Source organism: Hibiscus syriacus, unplaced genomic scaffold (genome assembly GCF_006381635.1).
Source record: "Hibiscus syriacus cultivar Baekdansim isolate YM2019G1 unplaced genomic scaffold, ASM638163v2 tig00111837_pilon, whole genome shotgun sequence".
In the NCBI taxonomy this organism is placed as follows: domain Eukaryota; kingdom Viridiplantae; phylum Streptophyta; class Magnoliopsida; order Malvales; family Malvaceae; genus Hibiscus; species Hibiscus syriacus.
The window spans coordinates 8,556,055-8,558,169 of NW_024063194.1; the positions used below are offsets into that span (position 1 = coordinate 8,556,055).

Here is a 2,115-nt window from a genome sequence, read left to right on the forward strand (position 1 = left end):
ATTTACATTCATCAAACAAATATATAGTTCTCTTGGAATTTATCCAAACTCCAACAGAGTTGCTTTTAAGTGGATTCAGCGCATACATGTCCAGAATCACACGAGGGAATCTTCAAGCTGAAGCCTCTATTGTGTCTAATATTTTCAGTACTTATGAATCTCACTATTTCTTTTCTTTAATTTTCATATCTAAAAAGATGTTAACTTTTTTGAATTATTAAATTATAATGAGAATCCAATTAATAGAATATGAAATTTTAAAAGTTAAAATTATTATTATATTGAATAGTATTAGTATTTTTATTAATTTTTTAACGACGAATGATTAAAATAAAAATAAAATATTAATAATGATTTTATAAAAAAAATATAATAACTGAATGGTTAATAGTGTAATTTATCCTGATAAAGTATTTAGTTTAAACAATTTGTGTTTTATAGAACACAGCAGAGATAGAGGTTCCGTGGTAGAGAGAGTAGAGAGGCCGGAAAATGCTGAAAAAAGAAAGAAGAGAGTGACTTATGTAAATCAGTGCAGTTCGGATGTGACGCGTGTCCGTTAGCCAGCTGTATCCCAAACCAACCGTTTAACTGGAACAATCGGTTCCCATAACGCCTCCGTTCCCTTCACTCTTCACCGTTTCAACCGGTTATTTCCCTCTGCTCTCTTATATATGTAGTTTAAACTGGCACCCGTAAGAAGAGAGGAGAGAAAAATTGGACATCCAAATTTGATTTCATGGATGGTGCAACTACAAGCACATCAAACAGAAAAGAAATGGACCGGATCAAAGGTCCATGGAGCCCCGAAGAAGATGAGTTGCTCAAGAAGCTGGTACAGAAACACGGCCCCAGAAACTGGTCTTTGATCAGCAAATCAATCCCTGGCCGATCCGGCAAATCCTGTCGGCTCCGATGGTGCAACCAACTGTGTCCCCAAGTTGAGCACCGGGCCTTCACTCCAGAAGAAGACGAGACTATCATCCGAGCTCATGCCAGGTTCGGCAACAAGTGGGCCACCATAGCCCGACTCCTCAACGGCCGTACCGACAACGCCATTAAAAACCACTGGAACTCCACGCTTAAACGTAAGTGCTTATATGATGGTAATCTGGGAGGGGAACACCAACAGCCCTTGAAAAGATCGGTGAGTGTGTGCAGTCCATCGGGATCCGATTTTAGCGATTCCAGTGTTCCCGTTTTGTCATCCTCGCACCTGTACAAGCCCGTCCCAAGGACAGGTGGAGTTAATGTTGATGTCCATGTTACGCCGGCTGGGGAGGAGGCGGCGGCGTCACCTTCTAACGACCCCCCGACTTCACTGAGTCTGTCTTTGCCGGGTGCAGAGACATGCGATGTGTCAACTCATATGAGGAGTGAAGAAAGGGGAGGTGGGGTGATGGGGTTCAGTGCGGAGTTTATGGCGGTGATGCAAGAGATGATAAGGGCTGAGGTCAGGAATTACATGGTGCAGCAGCAAAACGGCGCAGTTTCGGGAGGAGCGGGAATGGGGACGTGTTTGGGTACGAATCTTGTGAGTATGAACCGAGTTGGGGTGAGTAAGATCGAGTGAGTTATAATGAGAGGAAAAAAATTTGGGCTGTGTTTTCTTCTTCTTCATCATCTTGTTATGGTGAATTATTTTGGTCATTTTAGGGGGTTAAAGAAAAATGAGAGAAGGGGAGTTTTCAATTAAAAACTAGCTGTCTCTTGGCCTTGTTAATGTTTCAAGTAGATTTTACTCCAGGGAAAAAGGTTCCTTTCATCAATTTTTCAATCATATTTCTTCTTGTATTTTAAAGATCTGAAAACAAGACTGTAAAATATCCATCATGATGTTTTCTTTGGGAAAAAACGTTTTGTAAAAATGGTGATTATATATATAATCATAATTTTTTCGCACTATATTATTATTATTATTATTATTATTATTATAAACTCAAAACTAAAACCGACCCAAATACAACCAAGTCCAATTACAAGCTTTAAACTAAACTTAGCCAAATTAAACTCTAAACCTTCACTAGCTTTTCATCATCGTTGTCATTGTCAACCATCGTTGTTACCATCAATAAGCCTCTGAAAGCTACCTATCACTTCCCCTGTTCCAAAAAA

The 2,115-nt window shown here is 39.5% G+C and overlaps 1 protein-coding gene across 1 annotated transcript; it reads left to right on the forward strand.

Moving 5' to 3' along the window:
- The first annotated feature begins 692 nt into the window (after positions 1-692).
- LOC120171852 (transcription factor MYB44-like) lies at positions 693-1,831 on the forward strand. Its single transcript, XM_039179483.1, has one exon. The coding sequence runs from the start codon at positions 740-742 to the stop codon at positions 1,571-1,573; it is 834 nt and encodes a 277-aa protein (XP_039035414.1). The 5' UTR covers positions 693-739; the 3' UTR covers positions 1,574-1,831.
- The last annotated feature ends 284 nt before the right edge of the window (positions 1,832-2,115 follow it).